The sequence below is a fragment of the Gobius niger genome, assembly GCF_951799975.1.
Source record: "Gobius niger genome assembly, chromosome: 14".
NCBI lineage: Eukaryota > Metazoa > Chordata > Actinopteri > Gobiiformes > Gobiidae > Gobius > Gobius niger.
Genome location: NC_136865.1, coordinates 19116438 through 19143830, shown reverse-complemented (window position 1 = coordinate 19143830; position 27393 = coordinate 19116438). Strand labels below are relative to the sequence as shown.

Below are 27393 nucleotides of genomic sequence, written 5' to 3'. Positions count from 1 at the left end.
TGTTCAGCATATAAAAACCATACCCCTGAACCCTTATCATTAATTTCTGAAAAATGCCCATGTGCATTTTCCCACGCAATTTGGCGCAGTTGATGCATTTGACTGTTTTATATTCGTAAGGCAGGGGGAAATGCTAATGAATTGCAGTATCCTGAGGTCAGTGAAGTGATCAGAGCCTACAGTGGCCCACAGGAGTGCAGTTGTGAATGCTTATGCGCCCGCTTCAAAGACAAACAACAGAACCTGGGGCGGTTCACATGTGAGCAAAAATTGATTGCTGAAAGGTCGTACCTTGGTCATAATGACAGTAGAATAGACATTTCCAGGACAGGTGCAAGATTTGGCCTCATATACATTATGCTGAGAAAAGGACTGTCTAAACATCTGTCTCATGTCGATTATCAGTTAGTACAGTATTGTTGAAGGATCAATCAATCTAATGTAAAACCAGAGCGAGTGTTATAAAAAAATGTTTTGCTTTCGAATCACTCCTTTTGAGATCAATATAGTCAATTATTCAACTTCTAATGTGCAGCAGAGATTTGCATTTTGACTTTGAGCCAGTTGTTTGAGTTGCTTCCATCTTATCCAGCTTTCTAGGATTACATCTGACACAATGAGGGGTTCAGGATCATGCAGGAATCAGCATTATCCAAGTGGAAAGACTTCAAACATAGACGATATAGGAAAAATAAAAATTGCGTGCACTGAGGGCATCTCCGTTTTTCCACCGTGAAGAATCTCTGATTTGCTCTCACATAATCCGTCAATCTATTCGCGCCCAAAGCAATGTGTACATTTTTGACAGGTCCAAAGTCGCATTTGGATAATTATCTCGTATCCACTTGTTCGTGTTGAGTTTGCGTTTCGTTCCACTCCAGCTGCTCGAGTCGGGCTCGCTCACCGTGACCGAGCGCAACACCACATGAATAACCCGCGTTTAATCATCGGGCTTTGACCGTGCGTCCCTCTGCGGGCACTTTTACCCGGCACCGACGCTGCTTTGCACAAATGAGCCTTTAAGTATGCTTGAGATTAGTGGGAGAGAGATGACTGCTCTTCTTTCTTAAGTCTTAAGGAGAAATGTAGCGTGCGTTTGATTATTTGAGAAATCTTATTAGTTCCACTGACATTTTGGTATCAGGTCATGTCATGCATTTGATGAGAAAAAGTTAGAACAAATTTAGAGTCCTAATAACAGAATAAACCCCAAACTTTAGGTATTCAGCTGTTAAGCCTTTTAATACATTGGTAAGGCGACTAATATGTTGCTCTATCTAACCCTAATACTTTGAGGAATACATGCATTTCAGTAGATGTGCTTTTCAATGTATTGTTTAAGAACTGTGTTGCACTGTACTTTTTTGTCACAATTGAAAAAAAACATAGCCTGAGGGGAGCAGTTTATCTTAATTGTGTCAAAAGCCTAGGAGACGTGCTCTTCCCTGTGCCATTCTTCAAAGACCTCACATGTCACAGTTCATAGAGAGCAGCAGTCTGCACCTCTGTGACTGAACTTGCCCACAGCAGGCTAATACAGGCGTGGCAGCCGTGCATGCGCCGGGGTTTCCATGTGTGTCAATTGCAGAGCAGTGTAGGAGGCCTGTATTTATAGAAACACTTGACTGCACTCGTACTGAAGGAGCCCACCACATTACAGAGAACCCCAGTCAGCCGCATTGTCTTTTCATGTTAAAGCCAGTCCTATATGACGCAGAGCAGAGGGGGGTTTGGCTTTCTTTTTCTTTCAGCCTTTTTAGTGAGTTGGATTAGGGGAAATGCACAAGTGTTTGGGCTAAAACTGGAATTTGGATGGTCAAAAGTTACTGTTGTCTTTATAAAATCTCACAATCATTTTAGGGTAAAGTTGTTTTAAAGTTGCTTTTTTACCGTAATAAATCCTTTTCGGAGCAACCAATACACACTAATGGAATCATGAAGAAGAAGCTAGCAGGCACGGGCAAAGCTAACTGGACTTAAACAGTATTTACAGCCAAGTTTGAGTGAAAAATAAAATCTCCATTGTGTAATTGGATGTACAAGATCCCTCTCTCCCTTTGTTTTTTCTGTCAGCGTAGTATTTACTCTCACGGACAATTAATTAGTAAAAAACCGTAACATGCTACGACACCTGCAGTGGCGCTTATGGCCTCTAGGGGCATGAGTTACTTTGCACTGCTTTAATGTTGCTCTATGATCTGCACTATTTTCGAGAAAAAACAAAACAACAAATTACAATATTTCTGAGAAGTCTAGCTTAGGTTAGATTTGCAATTTATGTTTAAAATCAAGATTTTACACGTGCAACTCCTTGAGATAACACTTATGACTGGACGTGCTGAACCGATACAAGAAAAGATGAAATCTTATCTTAGACAAAAATGACTCAAAAGTGCATGAAATAAGACTTGTGATGCAGACTTTGATACAGTTTTGACTCGTCTTGAAATAAGATTGCCAATGGAGCTAGACAGATTTTACTTGTCTTTGACTGTTTTGTCTCATTTCAAGTTAATTTCTCTTATTTTAAGCAAATTAACGCTAGTTCCATTGGCAATCTTATTTCAAGACGAGTCCAAACTGTATCAAAATCAGCATTAAAAGTTAATTTCAAGCACAATTCAAGCATTTTTTCTGAGATAAGGTTTCATTTTTTCCACATGCATTTCAGGAGATGTGTTTTTGAGTGGAACAATGTCAAGGTAAAGCCATCCCTACTACATCCATATCCAGCCTGCTGTTAAAATAGTTAGTGCTGATGAAGTCTCTTGAGGATAGAGGCGAAAATTTCCACAGCTCTCGAACCAGCCCAGTACAGAAACATTTATCTACATCTTGGTTGATAATCAAATATGACTTAAATGTTCACTGCAATAGTTCGTTCAAAGTTCACGGCAACCTTCAAATAGTTAACTCTGTGTCGACTCCGTGTAGCAATAACTGTGTGTAATCTTGTTTTCTGTGTAAATATAAGGTTCAGCTCCATGACTGGTGATTTTGTTCCAACTGTGAATTAGTGTTTTACATCTTGCATAAATATGTTTGCAGACTTACCTCAGGGAAGGGGAAAAACATGAATGAGCAGTTGATGATTGCAGACTGGCCTCTTTGTTTTGACCCGGTAGCTTTTGGAAGCGTGACTAATAAGGGTTTGTGCTTGCACTAGCCTGTATATTATTGTGTCATCCTGTCTGTATAAATTCAATGCGGACCTTATATTCCCCCTGCCTCCTCCTCCCACGTGTGGTTTCAGCTGCGCAGGGAAAAATCAACGCGCTTATTAAGACGAGTGGAGCTCAGGAAGCGGCCCCTTGCACTAACTGTAGCACATCCTAAAACACCACGGGCCCCTGGGACAGCTCTGGAGGAAACGCCCTCTTCCTCTGGACTCGAGCTGCAATATCTGTACTTGGTTTGAAGATATGTTTACAAGAGATAGCGTCTGAGTAAACTCTTGAGGTTAATGGGCTCTTTATTCTCTGAAATGCAGCAGTCGAGTGAAGGTTTCATTCAAAGAGCCACTGTTTTATTGGGAACTATTCAACTTATTCGGACATTTTATGAACTTAACATGTGCTGCACCGTCGCTCCCCATCAAAACAAACCCCGGCTGCCTCCAACTTTGCGGATGTAGCTGCTGGACATCGGTGCTATAGCGGAAGGAGCTGCATTGTGTTGTTTTCGTGCAGCTCTGGTTGTGTAGGGTCTTGGTTGGAGGAAGATCTTGTGGGAATAGGAGACGAATTGTATGGGCAGGTGCCACCATTGTTGCCGCAGAAAATATAGAGAAGATTACTCAAACTAGATGCCACAAAACATAACCTCACATATGAGAACAGCATTGTAATATATTGTATAAAAAGCTTGACTTAACTTAATAAAGATTCAGTCCATTTTCTTTAATGCTCAGGATTAGATAGCATTCATATATACAAGAATCACATTTCACAACTTGTGAAAGGGGAGGAGGATAGAGAGATTATGCTGCTAAATAATTGCAGCCTTCTCCAGCACATCCCAAAGAGTCTCAATTTAGTTTAGTTTATTTGAGCAACAAAAGATGCATGCAGGTATAGTATGCATGTAACTCACAGAAATATTCACAACATAATAAGCATTAGTGCAGTGCTGCTCAAAGGGAGTAGGAAGAAGTTAATAATAGCTTATAAGGCCCTACCCCTCCATTCAATATACTTACATAACTTTAACTACTGCTCAGGGTAAAATGGATATCTACTGTGTAATATGGGTTTTTCCCATGTGATCCACAAGGTAATTCCAATCAGTGGGATTACCTTGGTAGCAAATAAAATCAACAAAGGGCTCCTCTTAGCAATCCCGAAATAGTAAATTAATTTCTTCACTTGCATAAGGTTGAAGGTGCACATGTTGTACATCACATAATCACTCCAAACTCATTACAAACTTCTCATAATGAATAAAAAAAATGGTAAATGGTTCCTTACTGTAAAGCAAGGTTCCTTGCTTTACAGTAAGGAACCTTTCACCCATTCACTCACCAATGTACGCAGACACTGGAGGCAAGGAGGGCGAAGTGTCTTGCCCAAGGACACAACGACAGTGTGCATTCGAGCAACCCACGACCTTCCAATCACGAGACAACCCGCTCTACCAACTGCGCCACTGTCACCCCAAATCACAGTTCAGGAACAGGTGATTAGAGAAGACTTCTGCATACTATTTCCAGTATTTTTTAACAGTTGAACAAACTTTGAAATCCTTTTTTAATGTGTTCCAGAAGTCAACTCCACTTCATGCAATAAACATCCTTTTAGTGGTGTGTTAATTCATTGTCCTTCTTAAATTGTACGATCTGAAAACATTATTTGAATGTTTAAACCTTTTCTGGCTTTGAAAATAGATAAATCTGGGCAGTTTTTAGATCTGGACTTTGTGGACTCTTAGTGATGCAGAACATATAGACCTGACCGACTGCAGCAACCCCACATCATAGCAGTGTTAAATCCATGTGGCAGCTTTTGATTTTCTTTCTTTTCTTTCTTTTTTTTTTTGGTCAGGCAGTATTTGTGAAATGCTTTACTCTGATTTATCTATTTATGGTTATAACAGCAAATTGGAATACATTATCTAATTATATAACTAAGAAAGAGTACATTCTATCCAGATCTTGGCAGGAAGTAGCAGGACGAGCTTATGGAGTTAAGAGACTTCCTGTGGCGCTGAGGGAGATAATGACGACTTTAAAGAGAGTGTCCAGTTTTAAGAGAAACAAATCAGATTGTGGCCGACTCAAGTCTTGGCTTTCGAGCTTTTACTTGGCTCCTTCTACTCAAGCATGCTCTAGTAATCAAGGTTTTGGCTTAGCAGTACATATAACGCACAAAAACTTGACATGACTTTGGTCGCCATTGACAACCAGCATGTCACCGAGTAATGAAATATGCTTATACATTCTTGTCATTGCAGTATTAGGTGATGCATGTAGCACATTTTAGTTTTGTTATGCTCCTAATTTGATTTGGCTTTGAAAAGTGCCATTATTTCCTCACATTGTGCAGCTCAATGGAGTTACATTTGTGTATCCTGCTTTTTTATTGCACAGATTTAAAAGAAGAAAACCCCTAATCTCTGGGCGCTCTGTGATAAATGGCCACTAAGTGTATTTTAGGCTTTTATGGACTGACTGCAGCTGCTCATTCATCAGATAGAAGCCGTGTTCAGTGTAAATAGAAACATAACCTGAAGAAGATCTTCTTATTAGCCTTAAGTTTGAGGTCAGAGACACACTGAGAGTTTTTACTTTATAACACAGCCAACAAAGAAGTGTATTTATTTATATGTACTAAGAGCTACAGAAAATCATTTTACTTATTTTGCATATGCACAGTTGTGACATTTACAAGTGTGATTAATGGTGAACTGATTTCACTTAGACGTCCCGATAGTCCCGCAGTGTGCAGAGGAATGAGCTCCAGGGGCAGGATATGACATCGTAGCCGGTGACATGTCTTTCCTCAGAGCGGCTCACGGGTCGAGCAGGTCAGTGGTGCAGCGTGTCGCTCTGATGGATGAATGTAGAGCGCAGGGACTCCGAGCTCTGCATCGAGAGGAGAAGGAGAGTGCGCGCCAGCAGGGGAGAGAGTGTGCCCTTGTTGCTACTGAGCTATAGGGACCTAAAGTAAATCAATTAAGGAACCACTGCTTTGATAGTGTTGCACTTTATATAGTGCTTCTACCTCCATTGGGCTCTCAATGAACAGAAGTAGATCACTGTACACAGATTCAGGAGACAAGGTGGTCGAGGTGTTGTTGTTGAAGTGACTTGTCCAAAGATGCAAGAATACTACAGGTCGGAGGAGCAGGAATTGGGAGTACCGTTCCTTTTTTTTCTGATACCGGTACTTTAAAGGAACAGACCACCGTTTTTCCATTATGAGATGTGTTCTTACCCGAGTTGATGCATACCTGTCTGGTCTGTGAGTGCCCGTGGAAGAGCTTGGTCGCTTCTAACTTCACCCCGTGTGGGGCCATAGGAATATATTGGGAGAGGCCAAATGCTAACAACGTCTTTGGTCGTTTTGCATGACTGAGGGCACGCACAAAGACCAGACAGGTACGCATCAACTCGTCTAAGCTCAGGTAAGAACATATCACAGTATGGAAAAACGGTGGCCTGTTCCTTTAAAGTTTAAAAATGTTAAAATTCTGTATATTCCTCCCCCTACATGTTCCAGCCATGTCCTAATGTGTAGAATGAGCTCAGACCTGTTCACCACAACTGCCTCTAAAATCCTGCACTGTCACTCAAAAAGGTGTTGATTCGGGTCCGAAGTGCCGTCATGCACAAGCTTAATATAGAAGGTACAGTTACACATATAACCTGAGGTGGCAGTAGCAAGTATAAAATTGCGAACTTGCATCAAGCCCCTTTAACGATACTTGGTTTTCGATTCTTTACCGGATACTTATGCTAAAATATTTGTCATCTAGACCCAGAAAACAGAATAATAATGTCTGGAAGATATGCACATTTACAATATCGGGTTCATCTCCAATGTCAGGTTTGATTTGGGGGAAAAATGGGGGAAATTGTGAGAAATTGTTACAAATTTGAAGTTCGATATATTAAGACAGGAAAGCATCCCGATAAACGATATTATTGACTCTAACGATACTGGACACTGTCAACTCTCAGGAATGACAGTCAGTGATCATCATATCCTAAAATACCACACAAGCTGCAGTAAACAGGAAATATAATCCATTTGGTTCAGTTAAAAATGAAACTTTTCCAAAGAAAGAATAGGGGGGGTGGTAATAAATGTACAGACAATAAATATCGAGCCCAAACATATATTGTTTATCTGTTATTTATTGAACCATAAGTCGATATAGTGATTATCATGACAGCTCTACCAACAGCATCAAATCTTTGGTACCTGCTTTCGATACTTTCATTTTTTTGATACCAGTAGTACCTAAACTCTTTTTTTAAGGTACCCAGCCCTATAGCTACTGCTGGTTCAGATTCCTATGTGTGTGATAAGCATTTAGTTTGTTATAATGGACTATTTAAATCAGACGTTGCTTCTAAAATGCCTTCCATTGCAGCGTAAACCCGATGTGTCCTGGTATCCATCACCGCAGCTCAAGTGAAACGAGTGGACAGAATAATGGCTGCTCACTCGTCCCTGATTCCTCACGGATCGCAGTCTGTTTGCGACAAAGAGAGGACACTACATGACTCACAGAGGGGCGCAGAGAAAGGGTCGGATTGTTGAACGTTGTCATTTCAAGACCTTGCAGAGGAGGAGCCAGTAATGAGTCGTGGGCTATTCCCTGTTTGTGATTCAAATACAAACATTGCGGAGATTTCTACCAGGTCTCGTGTGTGAATAATTTGTTTGGACAGAGGCTTCTTTTTGTGAGACTTGGGTGGTTGAAAATACCATTCTCTGGAAGTTACTATTATGAGACACAACGAACACGAGTCTTTACCCCTGTACCAGAGGAACACGAACACGTCCAGATGAATATTATGGCCTTATACTGTCTGTAGGAAAGTAGGCCAGTGGTTTGACTTCTCGGAGCGCATCTAGTTTTAGCCACATAAGCAGGACGTTCCTATTGTTTTCAAATCCCTACTGTGCTTTTTCTTATCGCCCACCGATTATAATATCCCAGGATACGTCCCAGACATGACAACAGTGCGTTTGACCACAATGGGGGGGGGGGGGGGGGGTTCAAGCACTATTTGCAGCTCTCACGCTAGATCTTGTAAGCAGGAGAGAGTGCCGTATGACAGAGACATTTTTGCTGACTGTGAGAATTAGCCCAATTAAATGTGAGTCTGGCATTGACCGTATGCCGTTACACACACACACAGTTACTGAAAGCCAAGCCTGGGATGAAATATTGTGCCACTCGTCTTTGGCTGTGGTCAAGACGGGCTTTACGCAGCTTAAACTGATTAAACTGTGAGTCAGCAAGCGCCGTTAGCCACTTCTGCGGTTCCTCCTCCAAAAAATCGTTGCCTTTGTGCGAACGTGATTGAGAAACAATGGTGTCCTGATACGGAAAGTGTTAGTAATCGTATCTGCTGATCACTGCAATATTGCGCAAACTTATGGGAATATCTGACTAAACTTTGCAATACAGTGTGTTTAATGAAACAAAAATGTAAAGCAGTTTGTTTGCCCATCAAAAAACGACCGTTGCCGTGGTGGGTTTCTGTCGGCAAAGAAGTGTAAATCTTAGACACATGGAAGACCTCTGAGATATTGTGACGTAAGCATAATATTCCTTAATGCTTAACTTTGTAACACTTCTCAACTGGAGAGCAACAGTGCAGCGCCTCATTTGAAAGCTAAGACCTACAAAAGTGATAGTCACTTTTTTGCCACGTTGTTGCGGCGTATTTGTTGCATTTCTGGCTAATTGTTTGGTCACTTTTTGTGGCTTTTTTGTTGCTTTTTCCATCACTTTTTTCCATTGCCTTTTTGTCGTGTTTCGCCACGTATTGTCACATTTTTTAACTGTTTTTTTTCATACTGTTGTCTCTTTTTTGTCTCTTTTTTCCATGTTTTCGCCACGTTTTTGTCACTTTTTGTTGCTTTTTCATTACTTTTTTCATTGCTACTGTTGTTTTTCCAGCACGTTTTTTGTTGCTCTTTTTTTTTTTTTTTTTTCGTTTTTTTTTATTTTTTTTTTTACTTTTTGGTCATATTTTTGTCACGTTTTTGTTGTGTTTTCATCCTTGTTTTTGTTGCTATTTTTTTTAATTTTTTTTCAAGCTTTTAGATTTGGGTAGTCAAACTGGAGATAGTGCGGTCGGTTCTGGTGGGTGTTAAGAGGTTAAACCTTTCAAAAACCTTCCACTAGCAATCTTAATATCCTGATTGTTATTGTTAGCACATTGGTTTTAGTTTCACCTTTTCTTCAAATAAGCCCCAGTACCTGCCCTGGGAAGTGCACGCGTACCCCTGGCTGGGAAGCGCTCTTGTATACTAGCCTTTATGTGATAGAGATATCAGGTGTTTCATATGTAGACAGATGTACTGAGATAATGGGCCTAAAGGCAGTCTTTGTTACCCTTTGAGTTACGTGAGCTCATCCTATCTCTCCGACTGGGAGGCGGTTTTGAGCAGCGGCTCGCAGCTCATACAGAGGAGGCACCTGGACTGGAGCCACATAATGACATCACACATCATCATTCACAGGAGGCCGAGCTGCGGAGGTCACGCAGTCCGACGCTGTGTGTGAGTCTGAACTGGGATTACTCATCAGCCTGCGCTCTGCAATAACAAAAGGTTTCATTCAAGATGGGTCTGCAAGCCTGTCTGTGCCGTCATGTTTTATTGTCTTCAAATGTGTTGTTCAGCATACCGAGCAGGGGATCCATGATTCAACAAATTCCCCATTAGTAATACTCTTTAGCACTAAACAGTTACAATCATTCCTTTAATCACTTGTATTTAAAGCAGAACTAAGTAACTCATGCCCCTAGAGGCCATAAGCGCCACTGCAGGTGTCGCAGCATGTTGCGTTTTTTTACTCAAGAATTGTCCGTAGGAGTAAATACTATGCTGACAGAAAAGACAAAGGGAGAGAGAGGGATATTGTACATCCAATTACACAATGGAAATTATTTTTTTCATTCAAATTTGGCTGTAAGTTAAAGTGGTGCTAGCCCGCAGTTGTCTTTGCCTGTTAGCCTGTTAGCTTCTTCTTGATTCTATTAGTATTGCGTCTCTGGGTCGGAGCATGGTTTTCTGGCCAGAGACACCAGGAGGAGATGAAAGACCCCCCAATCATCCCATTTCACTTGTATCTGCCCCAGAGAGACTGCGAAAAGGGTTTATTAGGGTAAACAAGTTAGTTCTTTAAGTCTAGTAGTTTGATGGTTAAATTGAGGCTCCTGCAGACTGCTGTTGTGTGTCCACCCCCTTGGCCCGTTTGAGTAAGCGGTTGGCGATGGTCAGGATGGCGCAGATTGGCAGCCCTCCTTCTGACAGTCCAAGGGCAGTGGTGGCTGGATGAAGCTTACCACACCATCAAATATGGCGTCAATGAATATTCAGCTTCTCCAGTTCAGCTTTATCCAAATCTAAAAGGTTACAGCCTATAGGCCAGTGTAACACCTCATTTGACTCACAAAACTCATTTAAACAGATCTTTTTCCTCGCGTTGCCTTTACTTTTTTTGACATTTCTTTTCATTGCGTTCATGTCACCTTTCTGTTGCTCTTTTGTGGCGTTTTTGTTGCTTTTTTATCGCTTTTTTGTCATGCTTTTGTCTCATATTTGTCGCTATTTAGATGCTTTTTCAAGAAGCTTTTAGATTTGTGTAATGCCATCTGTGAAAAATGTGCTCTGTTCTAGTGGGGATTAAGAGGTTAATGTTGCAGAGTGGAATACAAGCGTAAGCTGCTATTAATATAGAGAGAAATAATAGAATAATAGAAATAAATCCCACCAAACACATAGTAAATAGATATAGTGCACAATTTTCTCTATATTACCATATTTAAATATTAATGCAACAATAAACATTACTATTACAATGACGTTTTGAAATGCTACATTATTCCACATTGTTTCATTAGGTCTTCACAATAAGCTGAATGACTGAAAAGTTTTACCATTTCTTGTACTTTGTGGTTTTGAGGTTTTCTGTGTGAACTAAAAGCATTACAAGCACCTATCTTTTGATCTAGAAAGATTCGTTAATCACCTCATATCAAAGCCTGTGAAATGGGCATTGATATTTTCATTTCCCCTTGGGCAACCGCCACAAACCACTAGAGGGCGCTGCTAACATTCTGACCCATCAAGGCTTTCCTTTCATCAACACAGAGGCTGAGCTTAGATCCACCTTTCAAATGAGAGTCAGTATTTCCTCCCTGTGTGTGCTGCTGAGTGTGTGTTTGTGTGTGTGACATCTTGCCCTACTAATCCATTGGCCCAGTAATCTGCTTTCCTCGTGAATAAACTCTCCTCTCCCTCCGCCGCCGGTGCCGCTCCGTGTCAGCGACTTGGATAAGTGCGAGTGTGATCCCTTCCACGGTTCATTGATAGTCTTTATGTTGTCTGTCTGAGCGCTCCAGCGGACGGAGACCGGCTCACTGTAATAACCAGCAACACTGACGGTGCCCCTTCATAACAGTCAGGGCTCTGGGCAAAAAGCTTTCTTTTCAGGAATCTGCTGAAAATATGACAACTGGAAGGGGAATATCATGCTATATTGTACACGTTTTTTTCCATACTGAGATATGTTCTTACCTTAGCTTAGAAGAGTTCATGTGTACCTAAAGATGTTGTTATCATTAAACCTCTCCTCCTCTCCTCAATGGGACCAGAATGGGGTGAAGTTAGAAACGACCAAGCTCTTCCACGTTTTAAAGGGGGGGTATTATGCAAAATCGACTTTTTCAAGCTTTACATCATGTTATTAAGTCATTCCCTCATTAAAAACATGCCTGAAGTGTTGCCTTGGCACATTCACGTATTTTTTAGTAATCTGTAAAAACTCTGATGGCAGCCATTTTAGGGATAGGTTTGCCTGAGTCCTCCTAGGAACGCCCCCACCTCCTGGAGACACCTCTGAGCTTTCGTCGCCAGCCGAGGAACCAACCACTGCTCCCCACTGCTCCCCACTGATGCCACAGACAGCGTGTGGAGGGGGCGTGTTAGAAAGGGTCAGAGGTTCTTAAAGAGACAGAGGCCTATTTCAACACATTCGCTACACCCATTTTGAGAGAGCAATTTTATACAAGGCAGTTATTCTAATTTACTGCATTTACAGACCAACAGAAGGTTTGGTCATCATTGTAGTGTGTTATAGACTGGTGCTATGGCACAATACCCCCCTCTTTAAATACGGTTACGTGAGTAGTTACACAATCATGTATAGATACAGACGGCATTTCTGGAATCGCCCATATATGGTCATGTTTGAAAACAGTTAAGGGGGAAAACAATTGAGAAAAATCAAAACTTTCTTTAATTATTAAAAAAATACTTTAACAAATGCTGAATTATGAATATAGTTTTCTACTAAATAAAGATACAAAGACATGGAGAGGAGCAAAGTGGTTGAACAACCCATAAAAACATAAATAACGGAGAATGCTAACTTGATGCTTTATGTTAGCATCGGGCCAATCCTAACGGTTAGCTAGCGCTAGCTACAACGGCCGTTTTTTCACTTCTACTGAACAATCCGCTGTGAATAAATATCCATATGGACCCGATTTAGACTTGACTTTATTTATGTGTGGAAAGTAAGTTCATATTCCACCAGAAAATGTCTAAAAAGAGTGAAAAATTATAATAATTAATATCTATTGTCACACAAAATTAAACAAGTCAATTTTCTAAGCGGATAAAAAGGGGGACTATATTGTAAGGCATAAAAACACACGTCCACGCAGTAATATCTTCTTGATTTGTGTGACTATACTTGGATCGTGTAACTACTCACGTAACCGTATTTAAATAGGGAAAACGTGGAAGAGCTTGGTCGTTTCTAACTTCACCCCCGTTTGGTTCCATAGGATTATACTGGGAGAGGCTAAATGCTAGCAACATCTTTGGTCTTTTTGCGTGACTGAGTGCATGCACAAAGACCAGACAGGTACACATCAGCCTGTCTAAGCTCAGGTAAGAACATATTTCAGTATGGAAAAACGGTGGCCTGTTCCTTTAAAAAGAGTGCTTGCTTCATTCACGCAGATTTCAGTAATCATGTCTATCTTAGTCGTTTCTTCTACAGCTCAAAGTACACTAATCTGTATTTCCTAGATTCTGCTGCGAAGAAGTGTCCGCTATGAATTGTTTCCACCAACACTCATCTTTGCATCTTGCCTCAGGCCATTACACTTTTTATTCAGGGTACTCTCTCATTTTTAGCCATAGAAACTGGCGCTGGAAATGCTCTTCACTGACTGTATTGATTTTGAAGAGCACAGTAAAACTATCACAGCTTGTTATTTGTTGTAGCACCTTGATACTTCAGACATAATCCCCGGTTAAACAAATCCAGTGGAACAGTGTCGCCACATTAGTCCCGATGATGGATGAGTGGGATTATGACTGAGGAGGCTTCCCCCCAGGGGCTGCATATGTGAGAGAGAGAGAGAGAGAGAGACAGGAAAAACCCAGAGGCAACTCAGCATGGGCTCTCACATTTACATCAAACAGCGCTGCATATTCTTTAATCATTATATATGGCAAGTTGTTATGCTTTTGCAGCTTAAAGAGGCTGTCTTCCGCTACACTGACTTTCTTTTAAAGCTGTTTACCCATGTTCTAAAGTTGTTCCTTCATAAAAATCTATTTGCACTTGATCTTACCCTCTCATATATACAGTGGTCAAAACAGTCTCTCTCCACCTACTGATGTCATGAGGTGATGCTGGGTTTTGATGTAGAAATATCATGATAAGAACTGGTTTTGGAGGGCACTTTCTGTCATGCACCCAAATCCAGGAAACACAGATCGACATGCTTCAGCTGTAGAAGAAGAAACAACTGGATTCAATAGGATTACGCAAATCTTTATGAAAAAACGTTCAGGTATGTTTTTTGACAAAGGAAGCGTGGTTTGAAGCTCAAAACGTTTTGCGTGATATGTCTCATTAAAAGTCCAAATAACCTATTTTGCTGGAATCTGTAGTTGTATTTTTATTGCCAAAGTTTACATGAGCAATCTTAATAGGACGTTGGTGACCAAAAGAGAGAAAAAAAAGCATAGGATCCTAAAATTTTTGCTCACCCCACTTCCTATTTATGCATTTCCCTCTTCATTTTCAGTCTATTTTGTACATCTGGCTCGTCTCCGGTCCATCCATCTCTTGGGACACAAAGACACCCCCTCCTTTCTCTCCTGTTCCCTCCCCCCTTTCACCACCAAAAGACTACCTCCCATGTGTTTTTTTTTTTTTTTTAACTCCGCTCCACTCCCACACGCGCTGCTCTGATTTGATGCAGTCGTAGTTGTAGTAAAAGAGAAGGAGGAGGAGGCTGTGGCTTAATCCAGCGTGAGCTGTCAGTGAAGAGTAAAGCTGACTCTGGTGACCTACAGAAAGCAGGAACACTGGCTTTTCACCATTTTCTCTGTTATTTCGGTGGCAATTACTGCTCCCTCTTTTTGGAGTATCAATGGAAGGGCTTTATCACGGTAAGACTTTTGGATCCTATAATGTTTCAGTTTACTAGTAATAAACAAGAAGGGAAAAACTGAATCAAGTTCAAAACAAGGCTAAAAAAAAAAACTAAAACTTTTTAGGCTGTTTTTCCTAGCACATGCAGCCTCCCTAAATGACAATGTAAAAAACGTACTGTAACTTTAACAACATTTTGTATCACTCGTAAATGGCCAGTTTGAAGATAAGTATTAGCAATATAGTGGTGATGTTTGTGGTACAGTGATGAGTGAAGCTGAAAAGGATTGTTGTGCCAATTTGGGTGCCTGATTTGTCAACATGTCAAAAACATTCAGTCATACAATATTGAAAAGGAAAAATCGTTGTCTTTCTTTGGGATTCTGACAATAGTCTGTGTCTCCAGTTCATTGTGACACTGGTAATACTCTCTTAATGAAATATTGACTTTCCTATAATGAGATTAATCCTAATATATTGTAACCGTGATCCCCCCCAAATCCTCTGGCTCTAATTGACTCTCGCGCCTCTCCCTCTCCCCACTTGACTATTCTGTTTGAGGCAGCCTAATGAGCGGCCATATGTGAATGTAAATGTGCAGCGAGCTTCTCCGTGTGGGGTGTTTTGGCTTGTGCGGAGGAGGAGGTGGGAGGCGGGGTTTTGGGGGGGGTAACGTGTGCCTGAGAAAGACAATATGCATGTCACATTAGTATCGAGCGAGCTGTGAGGAGCGGCGTGCACGTGGTTCTGCACGGAGGAGGCGTGAGCGAGTGGATGGGTAAAGCAGCCCCTCTAGCGTCTTGTTTCTGGGTTAAATCATCATTCATCATTTAGTGTTTGATTGTCCCGATCTTGGTTCATAATTGATAAGCATTTGATGAACAAAAAGTGAGAGTACAACTTCCTTCACTTAGAGTCGGATGTGCTTTGTCTTTGCCTAACTTCTTATTATAGTTTACAGTAATTGCGTAGCAAGAGGCGGGAATAGCATTGATTGGATGAACCGAAAAGTGTAATAACATGATAGTTATTGTAATTACAGAACACTAACACACATTTATTTCATGGTTCGTATTTTCTTTGTAATAATATGGAAGAATATATCCCTGTAATCCTTAGTTTCCACGCTTTTTCAATCCTATTACCTTGTGTTTACTGTGCTGTAAAGTTCAGTGTAACCCTTTTCCTGCAGAACTGATGCCAATTTGCAAACTCAGACCTGATCTCAAGGGCTATCAAACACTGAGCTATTGTAGAATCAATTTTCCATTAGCAAGAGAAGTAATAGTCTTAAATCTTTAAAATCTTTAAGCTAAGGAGCTTCTCTCCCGATTACATTTTCACCTATAAAGTGACATTGACGAGCATTGACAAGAAGCAACCACAGGCTGCTGTAAAGTCAATTAGGGCTTTACCTCCTGCTATTTTACACCTGCTCACATGGTTGCAGCTTTGAAATGCTGTCATTATTGTGCCACTCCATTTGTCTGCTTCCTTTATTTGCCTTCAGAAAACTAGTCCAAGACATAATTTACTTCCGATACATTTGATATCATTTACTGAGAGCTTCCTGAAGGTGTCTCGTGTTTAAGATTTAGTTTGCATTCGCTTGAACATCGACCGCAATGAACTCCTACATGTCGCCACCACTCGGGTAATTGCACTTCTGTAAATTGCAGCGAGCAAAGATAAGCGTCACAAGTTTTGAATGAACTGGGACTCACTGTCACCATGCTGTAGCAAAGCCAGAGAGGAATCACTTTCATGGCCAATTACACTGAAGAGCTTATTTTTAGCCTTGTGTACCCGCTACCCCGGAGTTAGCTCTAAATCAAAGAAACATTAGCCTGCGCCTTAGCTTTTTAATATTTCATGTTACATGTGAATCCCCATTTGCCGTAAACATGTTTTTCAAATATAGGCGCATGTAAACAGCGTAAACATTAACGTGACATGGATTGGGAGGGACTTGCATGGGTCATTCTAGTCGTGCCTTGATTTATGTTTACTGCTATCATTTAAATGATCTCGCCTCGTCATTCGCTCCTAATCTGTCTCGCTGAATTATACATCTAGTGCATCTGGTCCGAGTGTGATATATGCTGCTGCCCGCGCTAAGCCGGTTAGCTTTATCATTGCACCTGAACAGCACACTCCGATGAACACAAGTGTCACTGGGCCTTTGCAGATAAATGTGTGAGCTCAGAGCAGCCATGCGTTTCACATGACCTTATTATGTTGCATGCATGTAGCAGGCCTCGGGAAGACCCCTTATTATACCAAGACACTGTTTGTGTCGAGCGTCTGATTCGTCTAATGTGGCTCGAATAATTGCCCAAGGTTTGTTGCTAGTGTCTTAAAAAAATATGTAAATATACAGTCAACACGATATTTTAAAAAGGGGCATATTAACATGGTAGAATCAACTTTTGAAAGCTTCAAGCCCTGTTATAATGTTGGTCCCTCATCAAAAACATACCTGTTGTAGTATTTACCTGAATATTTTCCTGTTTACTTTGGTTGTTTCTTCCTCTTTTGCCAAAACACTCCAATCTGGAAGAGTTTGACCCTTTCTGAAAGTCCATCACTCATCACTGAACCCATTCTGTTCTGCACTCAAACTGTTTGTTGATTTGTTTGCAAAAGTGAAAGCTTGTATTCACAGTTTTGTTACGTCATTCTCACTGCCTACGAAAAGGTTTCCAAAGTCAAGTCATCAAATCAAAATGCATTTAGCCGTAGACCACAGAAGATCACTTTGATGTCTTATAACGTCTTTCAAGAAAAAAAAGAAGCATTTTAGGGCATCGATCACTTATTCTGCATTCTACCTATAGTTCTGTAGCCCCACACAGTTGCTCCAAGGCCTAACTGGTAGAAACCCAGTTCATTTGCACTTCTCTGACAATCTTCATTCACACCGGCAGGATATGTGAAGTCTCTTGCCCAAGAATACATTGTCAGTATGCACAAAGCTGGGACTGAACCGTCAGCGAAGTTGTAAGGCATCTGTAGTTATTTCCACTTTATAATTCAACTCACTCCACAGCAACGAGGCAAGACAGCTGATTCTCCACCTATGGAGATCCCTCTGAAAACCTGCCTCATTTCTTCTTGCAAAACAACATCTGTCTCCCAATACCCTTCACCAGATTTGCTTTTGGTTTGAAGTTTTGGCGAATCTCTGCGCTCGTCGTGGCCTTTCTCCACCTAAAGAGCAGCTGATGTTTGGAGACCTCAGCTGCTTGAGTTTCTACGCTGTTGGCTTTGAGTTGCCTTCACATCTGAGACCTGTGAATTCAGCTTCAGTGCACGCATCACCAGAGCAGACGGTTGTTTAGTCTGATTTACAGCAATCTAAAAACCATTCGTTCAAAGCTGCAATTACAGTTGAAAGAAACCAGGGCAAACGAACCTGTCTGGATCGCTGTGGAGTGCTGTATGTAATTCTCATTTAGTTAAAGATACTGTACTTTGAAATGAATTGCAGTACTTGGAATGACATAGACAGAGAGTGTCGAGAATTGGAAGCTAAATGTCTTTCCATTGTCAAGAGTCAGCTAATTAACCCTATTTAATTTTCTTGGCTGTGCCTCAGAGTTTCTCTCATTGACTCTCTATGATGTTTACCATACAAGCCCAAGATTTGATCTATTGCAGCACTTTTTTGCCTCTTTTTTCCAGCAACTAACCAAGATGTTTAGTGAAGCTATCGTACACTGAAGTCTATTTCTCAAAACCCGTTAGAACCATAACACTTTTGTGTAAATGGGTATTTTCCGGACTATAAATCGCTTCGGAGTATAAGTCGCACCAGCCTTGGCAACTACCTGGGCGTGGAGTCGTAACTGCACCGTTGACAAGCCTCTCCCGGCAGCACGTTGGTCAAGCTCCCATTTGCAAACTCGTTCCTCTAGCTGTGGTCATCTAGCTTTTAGCTTAAGCTAATTAACCTTTTTTGTTTTCTTAATTTCAGTGCTTTTCGCCAGTCCCGCACAAGTTTCTCACTCACTCCACACTTAACCGTTTTTTAAATTATCCGACGGTACAGTAAGGAAGTAAGGAAGTAAGTAAGTGCTTCAATTGTCATTGTACAACTGTGCAAGAGTAACAGATACTGGTTAACAAGCCTAGTAAGCCTCTAGTGGCTGTCAGTGTGAAAATAACAAACGTGACATTATATATTTTGATATTTAAGTCGCAGCTCCAGGCAAACTATGAAAAAAAGTGTGACTACTTTACTACTTTACTTTACCTACTGGTCTTTCCTGCAAAAAGAAAAGTGGAATGAGTTCGAAGAGACTGCAGTAGGACGGAGCTTGGCGGGACAGTCCCACTCCCAGCTTGAGGAGCAGGTGTTTAGACCGTCCTCTCAGTCTGCTGCTGCTGCGGCTCCCACAGACCATGAGCTGCTCTTTGATATGAAGCAGCCTGCGGTGTAATTAGCACTGCTGCACTTTGGTCCAGAGGGAACTAGATCACCATGAGCTTAATTCAAGATTTTACCATCCACCCGTAACAGAAAAGAAAGTCCAAGAAATCATTTAGTTTAGTGGTCTCCGTATGAAGTTCAGGTTGATGAGCAGGGTGCGTTGGTAAAGGGTGAGCCAAATTCGATGTGATTTACGGTTAACAGTCCAACCCTAATCTTGGCTCCACTTTTACCCAAAATAAAACATGTCCTTCAGTGTTTTCAAAGTAAATCATTCTTGATATTGTGCCGGCCTTCAGCAGCCCTCTCCAATCTCTGCAGTTGTTTGAGACGTGTCAGTCAAATCGCCTCTCAGTTTGTTGAATGGCCTCCATTAGCACCAGCAGCACATCCTCCGCCTCGGTTTCGTATTTCCCCCTGTTTGTCGATAAAGCTCCGACGCAGTGAGTCACCTTGTTGGCATTTCGCTTCGCCGTTTGGGGTTTCTTTTTTCACCATTACATCATCTTTGTTGACGAGCCCCGCTGACAGTAGACCCGGTGGCCCTATCAGTGCATACACGAGGGGCGTCCCGTGCACTTAAGGCCCTTGTCTCTCGACCTCCAAGCGCAGCTCTAACCGGGTGTTGGGTTCCCAGCGGTCCTCGGTCGGCTTCCTGTGGGAGAAGGATGCACTTTATAATGTATGAAATGGGGCTTTCTAGGAAGAGCGCTGCCACTTCCAGGACGGCAGGAGATTTGATTTGGGATGTAGCAATTCATTGTCAAGCACAGACAATGACGGCGGATATACCATACTTAAAATGCAATATAGTGCAGTCATAAAAAAGATGTGCAATAACAAAGCACATTTTTTGTCAGAGATAGTAATGCTAATAATATGTTAAACGACATTGACATTAGCTCACCAAAACACTTTCTTAAACCAGCAAAAACGAGACTTTCAAACCCCTGAAAAGCTTATGTGAATTTGCTGTGGCTCTTTGGTTTCAGGTATTGTAATTGTTACCCATAATGCAGTGTATTTGACCACAGATATGGATTCATGAATTTCTAACGCTTTCTCATCCTCGCCTCACATTTACGCATCTGTAATGATCGGCTCGCGTTCGCCGTATTCTCACACTGTGAAATTACCTGTTTAAACAGCTGCCCGTGTGGGTCGTGTTGTGAGAGCAAGCCATTGACCTTCTAATCAATATTGTGTCATTCTTGTAGATATTGATCTGTTCTGAAAGTAGCTCTAATTAATCACATGCAGAGCCGACACTGGTACCCCTTTATTTTTAATGAACTGACTGTTAACATGCAGCTAATGTGCTTTTGATGAGCTGAATAATCTTTAGCTAACCGTGCTCTTTCTCTGTTTGCCTTTCAGATATTTCCAGGATTGCATACTACACGGGTGAGTCAATGGATACACTGTCCTCATGCATTTACTTTCCCACACATACACTGACAGTTTGCTCTCACAACATGAAACTTTGACGTCTTCAATCAATACCTCTGAAACCGACAGAATGAATGAATGAACTGAGGATTCTGAGCTGAAAAAAATAAACACTTTATTTTGGTAGAGCTCAAACCTTCACCTACATATTGGAAAGATTGGAAAGGGAAGGACATTTTATTTGTATGGCGCTTTTCTGCTGTAGCCACGGTAACCACATTGGTCCATTGCACAGACTATAGGATTTGTGGTGCCAATCTGCTTCAGTGGACCCTCCAAACACTCACATATCACTCACAGTCAAGACCCAACCCTGCTTAGCCCCCGAGATCAGGCATTCAGATGGCCAGGATTATAGAAATGTTATTCACGGGTGTCAGCATTGCTTGAAATGTAAATCTGTAGTTACAGGAACACTTTTGGTGTGTGAGGAACACTCCCATTGAACTCCATTATGTCGTTTCAATTTTAGGGGTGGGCCATATCGTATCACATATCTTATTCGCAATTTTTTGATACGCTCAGCTCCATCAGAGCAGCATAAACACTGACTGTAAATGAAATGAAGCATGTAAGCTGCATGAGTAGATCATATTTGTGAGGAAGTTAGTAAGAAAATGAATGGAATATCTCTTAATTAATCTTCCCCATAGGTGTAAGCCTGGGCTTTTGAAATAATTTGTCCATTGTCAATTATATCGTGAAATATATCGAGATATTTCTTTTTTATATTGTGATATAGATTTTAAGCCATATCGCCCTACACTGCTCAATTATTCCCTGGATACTTTACTCTGAAAACTCAAAAGGGAATGTGTTTCCCCAAACGGGAATCAGATTAACCCCTATGTTTCAATTTTGAGGCCTTTTGACCAGTCATAAAATCAAAGAAAAAGATTCAAAACATAAGCGATGCATCAAGCCACAAAACCATACTTTGCAATAATCTAAATATGAATAAAATGTGGTATTTATTGTGCACTCATAAACAGTATTAAGTCATTCAGATAGACACAGTCAGAGCATCAATCTAATGCTTTCCCCTTTCTTCTTGGGACTTTGTTTAACTTGCGCCCAATGAAGCAAAGCCTCCAAAACGAGCCCTCAGGCTGTAAACGTCCCCTGGTTTGGACTTGCCTGTTGCCTCAAGGTAAAACCTGCTCCCATCATCTGTGGATCACATTTGCGTGCCCTCACGGTCATCTCTTCTACCTCTATGGTGTAATTACATCGCTTTTGAGAAGAGTGTAGTTTATTTGTTGGTTGGGCTCTGTTTCCAATCCTGAAGTGCAACGTAAACAGCTAAGCGCTCACAGGAGCTTTGACCGCGATAATCAGCGGTTTTGAGAAAGCAAAAGCACTAATTGCCCTGTGTGGGTTATATTGTAAGTGTGAAAGACAATTAAGGCATCACAGTTCTGAGTGAGTGGGCGCTAGACTCATTAGTGCAGAGGAGAGGCCTTTGTTAATGTAAAAACAGTGCACACAGTAGAATTGATTAATAATAATAGACACTTTGGGAATCTGAAAAACGGTAAAAGGCTTTTTCTTTTTCATAGCATTTCTTAAAACCACAATATTGCAGGTCTGTGCATGCAGTGTCCTAGTTGGCCACATAAGCCCAGGATAAGGTAGAGGAAATAAGAGCCCCACGTTGGCGCTGTCCCAAAAGATGTCTTCCTATTCATGACAACATCCGGCCCGCTGACAAAAGGCTTTGAATAGTCTCCCTCGACACGCTCCCCACACTCCCCCCCCCCTCTCAGCTCTCCAAACCCCCCGTCCCGCCACATTTTCATAACAATGGCCGCCTCGTCAGATGGGGCGCAAATTATAGGGGAGCCGCGCGTGCATGTCCCAAACACAAAGCACAGGCCAAGGTGACATTAAGGTTCGTGGGTTTTTGTGCTGGATAAGAAGATGGGGCCTCGTTCAGTTTTTAGTGAAGAACATCCACACAGTGTTGGTTTGATTTATTGCACCTGACATCTGGGTTCCACTAACTATACAGTAGGTGTCTCTGGAGGGCGGGAGGTAGGGTTTGCTACGCCCCAGAGGGTGGAGGAAAAATGTGTATGAGGATGAAGCAAGGCGGTAGTGATGGACCTTTTCTTTTTATGGAAATTTAATGTGAAAAATCCTGCAGTTGTGTGAAAGTGTTTAATTATGTTGCATAATATATGGAAATAGGGCAGGGCGATATGGCCTAAAATATATATCATGCTATAAAAAAGAAAGATCACAATAACAATATATTTCCCATATATATAAATCCAAGCCTTATGGAAGATTAATTCAGAGATATTTTATTCTTATTTTTAGTGCCGTGCTCATTTCCTCACAAATATAATCTACTCAAGCAATTTAAATGCTTCATTTTACTTTTTAAGCCCCTGTGTCCTATGTCAGTATTTCAGCTGCTCTGATGGAGCTGAGCGTAAGATTAGTCTGCGCCTGGTTGTGACTTCAGTCCAAATCAGCAGGAGTTTGCATGCAAATGAAACCGTGGCCACAACAACAGTATTAAAAATGATAATGATATTTTAAAAAATGATATCGGTATAATATCATTTGCGATACGGTATGGCCCACCCCTATATGGAAAAGGTGTAGGAGAGAGGACAACCAAAAATGATGTGCCTCAAACTTGAATATGTAACGAATATTTAAAACTTAAAGGGACTAGATTCAAGTTGGTCATTTTTATCCTCACTACTGCCACCTCAGGCCTTACACATAACTGCAGTCTCTATGTTAAGCTTGTGCATGACGGCACTTCAGACCCGAATTAACACCTTTTTGAGTGACAGTGCAGGATTTTAGAGGCAGTTGTGGTGAACAGGTCTGAGCTCATTCTACACATTAGGGCATTGCTGGAAAATGTTGGGGGAGGAAAATACTTCATTTTGACATTTGTAAACTCTGTATAGTCCCTTTATCTTGAAATATTCAACATCGTTTTTCAAAATTAAAACCAATCTATTGTTTATTCACCAGTAGATTTTATTTTCCGAAAAGAAAGAAAGAAATGTATTTTTACAATTCGGAATCCCATCTGATCCAATGTGTTCATTCAGAGAATACAAGTTTTCATATCAACACCAATTTGTAACTTGTTTCAAAGTGGCTGCGCTGTTTTAGACCTACCGATGTACCTTACTTGGCTGTAGTTTTGGGCTTCAATGACAAAAACATACTCAAGAAATTCATGTTTTGTAATATATTTTCATGCTTTTGTTCTGTAGTCTTTTAGTTTTTCTCTTTCGTGGGTGGTTGTTAGTTGTTAGTATGTTTATGGAAAAGTATTACAAATAAATTCATGTTGTAGCTCTTTTTCTGGACCAGGCAACACATGTTTCCAATCCCGTCCATTTCTCCTTTGATTTCTCTTTCAAATGTTGCCTAGAAAGCCGATAGATAAAACATTAACATCCGGATAAAAGGCATATTTGTATCAGCTGACCTTTGAGGGAATTTGCATTTCATACACCTGTCTACTTGGTGGTGGCATTAGCCTGGGGGGCGTCCTGATAAAGAGCAGTCGGTGGGAGGGGTCCTCATTGAAACGCTCGGGATGGGATTTGCATATTAATAGCATCTGGCTCCTCCTGCAGCCTCTCCGCTCCCCTCCTGTCCCGCACTCAACTTTTGGTAGCGCTGCTCTGTCCTTTTCCTTTCATTCCAGCTCAGGCAATTGTTGCTTCTTTCACTCTTCACCGCTGCCACTGCGGAGTGTATTTCATCTGCTGGAACCTGCTGCCAAAAGGAGATGACAAGTGGGCGAACTTTTTGTCCTTCAGAAGATAGTCACTGCCTTCGCCTTCAACCACAGGCAATCCCACTCAACTCTGGAGCTTCTTGGCAAACAGGACTGTCCTCTGTCTGATTGAAATAGCTCGAACTCTCTCCTTAGCGACGGACACGATTTACTTTCACTTCCACGGCAACCGGGTAACTACAGGGTGCAGGCTGGGGCCAAAAAAACAGACGCTAAACCAACAGTGTGCTGTCCCGTGCAAGAAGAGGTGAAGAAGTGGACCAAAAGCTAGTTCTGAAGTCGTCACATTTACATTGTTTTGCGACTCCTGTGGATCTAACTTGGACTATGGCAAGAGTGGAGGAGACATTAGCAACGCTTTGGGTGATTTTTGCGCATGTTTGTGGACAAAGCTGTTGACAAAAGCCGCAGACAACAATCAACGCCCCAGGAGACAGCGGCTAGTTGTTTTGGTTATGGGACAATTGCGAGAAGATTCCTGTTTTCATCTGCTGACCTAACCTTTCGGACGTCTTTCGAGACCGCTGTGTGCGATGAGAGTTTGCGAAGCCACCGGTTGCCTGTCCGTCCTGGATCAAAACAGAGCAAAGGAAGGGAGGATATGTGTGTCTATGGCGCCAGGTGGCTGCGGCCGTTTCCTAATGTGCTGGGACAGAGGTATGAATGAAATCTTTATCGGGAAAAATGCACAGGTAGGGGAGCCTGTGACACCTGACTCCATGGGAACCGTGCAGAGATGTCAGTCCTGCAAAAGTATGTGTGGCCATTAGGATGATTTGTATCTTGTGGCTAAAGAAACTATAGCAACTCTCTTCAACGGCCTATCAGATTGTTTTCCATGTTTATTAGCTGTTGGAAATGTCAAACGTGTTCCTCATCTATGTTAGATGAGGAACACCTATGTTTATCTGACTTTTATGTATTTATCTGACCATCATGTAAGTGATAATGGAGTTGTTGACAAAATGCAGCCAAGCGTGGATCGGAAATTAAATCCAGAACTTATATTTTTACATAAAACATGGGCAAAACTCTGCCTTTCAGTCTAGTATTACTTTAACAAAGTAAACACATAAATTAAAGGGGCTAGATGCAAGTTAGCCATTTTATACTCACTACTACCACCTCAGGTCATACGTGTAACTGCAGCTTCTATATTAAGCTTGTGCATGACGGCACTTCGGACCCGAATTAATACCTTATTGAGTGACAGTGCAGGATTTTAGAGACAGTTGTGGTGAATATGTCTGGGCGCATTCTATACCTTAGGACATTGTTGGAACATGTAGGGGGAGAAAAATACTTAATTTTAACATTTTTAAACTCTGTATAGTCCCTTTAAGCAATGTAAAATACAGTATGTAATAACTTATCTGTTCAGAAGCCTAAAGGCGTCATAAAAACACAATGAGGTTCAGGAAACGTGTCAGTGTTGCACAGGATAGACATTTTTCCTGCGTCTCATTGTCTTCAAACACTTCACGCGGTGAGCCTTGACCCGAAGCGCACTCCTCGCTCTTAAGTATCACATTGTTCACTGCATTTCATCTTTGCCAATTCACGTCATAAGCGCAGTAGAGATATTTCCTTTGAAAACTTTAGGGACGCTCTTCCCGTGTTTCCAGTGGATTTGATTCCATGTAGATTTACTTTCTAATCCTGCATTCTCTGGTGTGTTCCCAGAATATGACAGACACCTAGCGGCAGCGGTGGGAGCAGGGAAGACCATGGCCACAGCCTACATGGAGCCCAACCTGAACCACAATCTTTTGGCGGGAGCGAAGTCACGCCTCAGCGCCGGGGCGGCGTCGGACAGGACCATGGCTGGATCCGTGGACCGCGTGCTGAAGGTCTTCCACTACCACGAGACCAACACCGAGCTCAGCTGCTGGTACTCCAACATCCGATATGGAGACGCCACGGACGTCAGGGTGAGGATGTGATATTTGATCAACTGTCTTGAATGTTGTGAAAACGTTCGGATGGTGATTGGCATGAATCCTGGCAGTCGTGCAGACTGTCATTGTGTTCTTGTTTTGGACACATCCCTCGGCTTGCCTAAGACCATGTATGGGAGTGAGTGGTTGGTTAGTAGTTATATGTCCCACAGTCTACCCCAGTAATGACTACAGTAAAGCACTTTGAGAAACTTGTCAACTCAAGCCTGTAAAATGCACTACAAGTATAAGCCATTGTTATTTAACCTCTCAACCCCCACCTGAACCGAGCACATTTATTCCAGTGTAGCAATACCCAAATCTAAAAGCTTCCTGAAAAATTAAAGCATCAAAAACAGCAACACAAATGAGACAAAAAAAGTGATGAAAAAGTGACTAAAATGTGATCAGAAAAGTGATGAAACAGTGACAAGAATGTGACAAAAAGCAACAATAAAGTGACAAAAAACAACAAAAGAGTGACCAAAATGCGGCAAAAAAGTAACAAAAAGTGACAAAAACATGGCAAAAAAACTACACAAAAGTGACAAAAAAAGCAACAAGCTAGCAACAAAAAAGTGATTAAAAAAAAGCCACAAAATACCAAGAAAAAAGCTACAAAAGAATAAACAAAAACCAACAAAAACACAACAAAATATTGATTAAAATGTGACCTGAAAAAGTGACACAAAAGCAACAAAAGACCAACAGAAGAGTAACAAAAATGAGACAAAAACAGCAACATGGCAACAACACAAGGAAAACAAACTGTTTGTAGCTTTCAAATGAGGCTCTGGCCTGTAGGCTGTAAGCTCCGGTCAAGAAGCTTTAGATTTGGGTAAAGCTGTACTGGAGAAAATGTGCTCGATTAAGAGGTTAAAAGTTCTATTAAATTTAAGCAAGCTTATTATTTCCTCAAATTATGTTATGGCTAAAATGGAAGTAAATTAGCACAATCATAGTCAGGCATAGTCCACTTAGGTCCATGAGGTCCTCTGTTTTAAGTTTCATTCAAAAGTCTTAAAGCCAGACCTGCTCCAGAGTGAAACATGTCAAAGTCTGACTTTATTCAAGTGTTAATAAACAACACGAGCTGTTGCCTTGTAATAGTGTAAGTAACAGATAAAGCTGCAGCAGTTTATTGGTATAATAGT

The 27393-nt window shown here is 41.3% G+C and overlaps 1 protein-coding gene across 13 annotated transcripts in view; it reads left to right on the top strand.

Moving 5' to 3' along the window:
• ptk2aa (protein tyrosine kinase 2aa) overlaps positions 1-27393 on the top strand; it is a 72332-nt gene that overhangs the window by 1334 nt on the left and 43605 nt on the right. For 4 of the 13 annotated variants that reach the window (XM_079571612.1, XM_079571610.1, XM_079571611.1 and 1 more), the window contains exons 1-2: positions 24144-24959; positions 25986-26233. In XM_079571612.1, the coding sequence (XP_079427738.1) occupies positions 24836-24959; positions 25986-26233 (372 nt within the window). In that variant the 5' untranslated portion in view covers positions 24144-24835. Of the gene's footprint in view, positions 1-14483; positions 14661-20452; positions 20480-24142; positions 24960-25985; positions 26234-27393 lie in introns of those variants that run through there. The other 9 variants (XM_079571606.1, XM_079571615.1, XM_079571616.1 and 6 more) reach the window with 5 other exon arrangements.